The 2,131-nt window shown below is 36.6% G+C and overlaps 1 protein-coding gene across 1 annotated transcript in view; it reads right to left on the reverse strand.

Annotated features, from left to right (window-relative positions):
- The window catches only part of ptdss1a (phosphatidylserine synthase 1a), a gene marked incomplete at its 3' end in the record, with an annotated part of 10,689 nt that overhangs the window by 2,368 nt on the left and 6,190 nt on the right, over window positions 1-2,131 (reverse strand). Inside the window, 3 exon segments of the mRNA XM_014008779.1 lie at window positions 810-909; window positions 994-1,059; window positions 1,135-1,247. Of these exon segments, the coding sequence (XP_013864233.1) occupies window positions 810-909; window positions 994-1,059; window positions 1,135-1,247 (279 nt within the window).

Raw genomic sequence — 2,131 nt, forward strand, 5'->3', positions numbered from 1 at the left:
ACACACACACACACACACACACACACACACACACACACCCCTTCAGTCAGGAACATTAATAACTGTCATTATGTCATTGACAACAAAGGCTTTTGTACAAAGTATTAGATAAATTTCAGTAAGTGTGTTCAATACTTTTTCCCTGTGCCATTCCACATTATTACAAATAACTACAAATAACTTCATTTCTGGACATTTATGGTTTGATTTCTTTGTATGTATGGATTACTGAGAAAAATGATGACGTGTTCAATACTTATTTTACCCGCTGTATCTGGCTTTTAATCTAACATTATGCACAATTTTTTAAAATGTGTTTATTATTTTACCTTTTCTTTCTTTTGTTTTTCTGACTAAACCTGTTTTCCACCTTATATCTGAGAATAACGTTCAGGTGGGGAGGGGGACAGCTGTGATCTCCGTCTTCAGTCCATCTCAGACCCCCTAGTGGCAACTCTGAACCACTTAACAGTCCTCTGGAGCAGTCTTAACTTTTCGGGAGAGTAAGAGTCATTCTTAGATTTAAGAATTTTCATAACTTGCTTTTACACTTAAGTCTGAGAGTTGGAGCAAATCTAAGAAATATTCAACACTTAAGAATAAAATTCCACTCTTAAGAAGTTTGATAAATACGGGCCCAGATATGTATCTGATTCAGTACGTCATCTGAAAAGGCCTGGGTCTGATTTGTTACRTTCAGACTGTCATTAAAAAAAACAATAGAGGGTCACATCTACCTGCAGTGTGAATGTAGCCGCACATAACATTTCTTTATTCCTACACAGAAGAAGAATCCTGTCTGATCTCACCAAACACAGAAGCCAGAGGATCACATAAAGGATCTGAGTTTTTGAGAACAAGTCCTGTCCAAACTTAATACAAGCCAAGGCCTCCAGGAAGGCGATTGCCCTGAGGACAAAAAAGAAAAATAAGTGTGAACATAACCCGAGGTTACAGAGATGTTTGAGGGTAAATGATGGTGTTCCTCCTCACCCAAACACCCAGCACTGCGTCCCAACTCTCTTGCACTGCGTGTCTGTGAGGTACGCATAATACTGCCTGAAACACAAGAACACACTTCGTCAGCACTTTACCCGCCGGATTCTGGCTCCCGAGCGGAAAGAAGCCAAGTACCTGACTGTTGGAGCCGTGATGATCCCGATGAACAGGATCCGACACCAGCTGAGGGCGTGGCTCGCAGGAAACACGAAGATGTGTTTGAGGAAGAATGTGTTCAATTCTGTCAGCTGCAGTAAAAACACAATAATGATAGGATTAATATACTGTATAACATCTTATACCATACAACTGTTCATTATGGAGTTTATTACTGTGTATAAAAATTTTTTTTCTCTATTTCCAAACAGTTTTTTTAGAAAAACATCTATGGGATAAATCTTGTGCCAGCAGGAATTGAATTTGAATTGCTCAGATTGAATCTGAATGTGCAGAATTTGAAATTGAAATTGAATGCATTGGTTTGAAAAAACTAAATTTAAAGTTTTGTATCTGAATTTGCTTTGAAACTATATTTTGGTTTATTAAAAAATTCAGTTTGACTACTTTCACCGTCCGTTCCATAATTCAGATTTTTGTGTCACATCCTGGTCCTTGAGAAAGCCAGGCAGAGTAATCAAACACAGATCCACAGATTTATGTTTTACTTTGGTGAAGTTTCCCTTCTGTATGTAACAGAGTTGATGCAATCCACTGTAAAAGTGACAAAAACAGATAAAGTTATTTTATTGCAGTGATTAATTTTACCTATATGTAGAAAATGTTATATTTACATCATGGATCAGTCAGCAGCAGCATGGATCCATGATGTGATGTAAATGTAACATTTTCTACATATAGGTAAAATTAATCACTGCAATAAAATAACTTCATCTGTTTTTGTCACTTTTACAGTGGATTGCATCAACTCTGTTACATATAGAAGGGAAACTTCACCAAAGTGAAACATAAATCTGTGGATCTGTGTTTGATTACTCTGCCTGGCTTTCTCAAGGACCAGGATGTGACACAAAAATCTGAATTATAGAACTGAAAGTGAAAGTATTCAGTCACAGTTTCAAAGCTAATTAATTCAGATACAAAACTTTAAATTTAGTTTTGAACCATTAAATTC

The sequence above is a fragment of the Austrofundulus limnaeus genome, unplaced genomic scaffold (assembly GCF_001266775.1).
Source record: "Austrofundulus limnaeus strain Quisiro unplaced genomic scaffold, Austrofundulus_limnaeus-1.0 Scaffold52, whole genome shotgun sequence".
Lineage (NCBI taxonomy): Eukaryota > Metazoa > Chordata > Actinopteri > Cyprinodontiformes > Rivulidae > Austrofundulus > Austrofundulus limnaeus.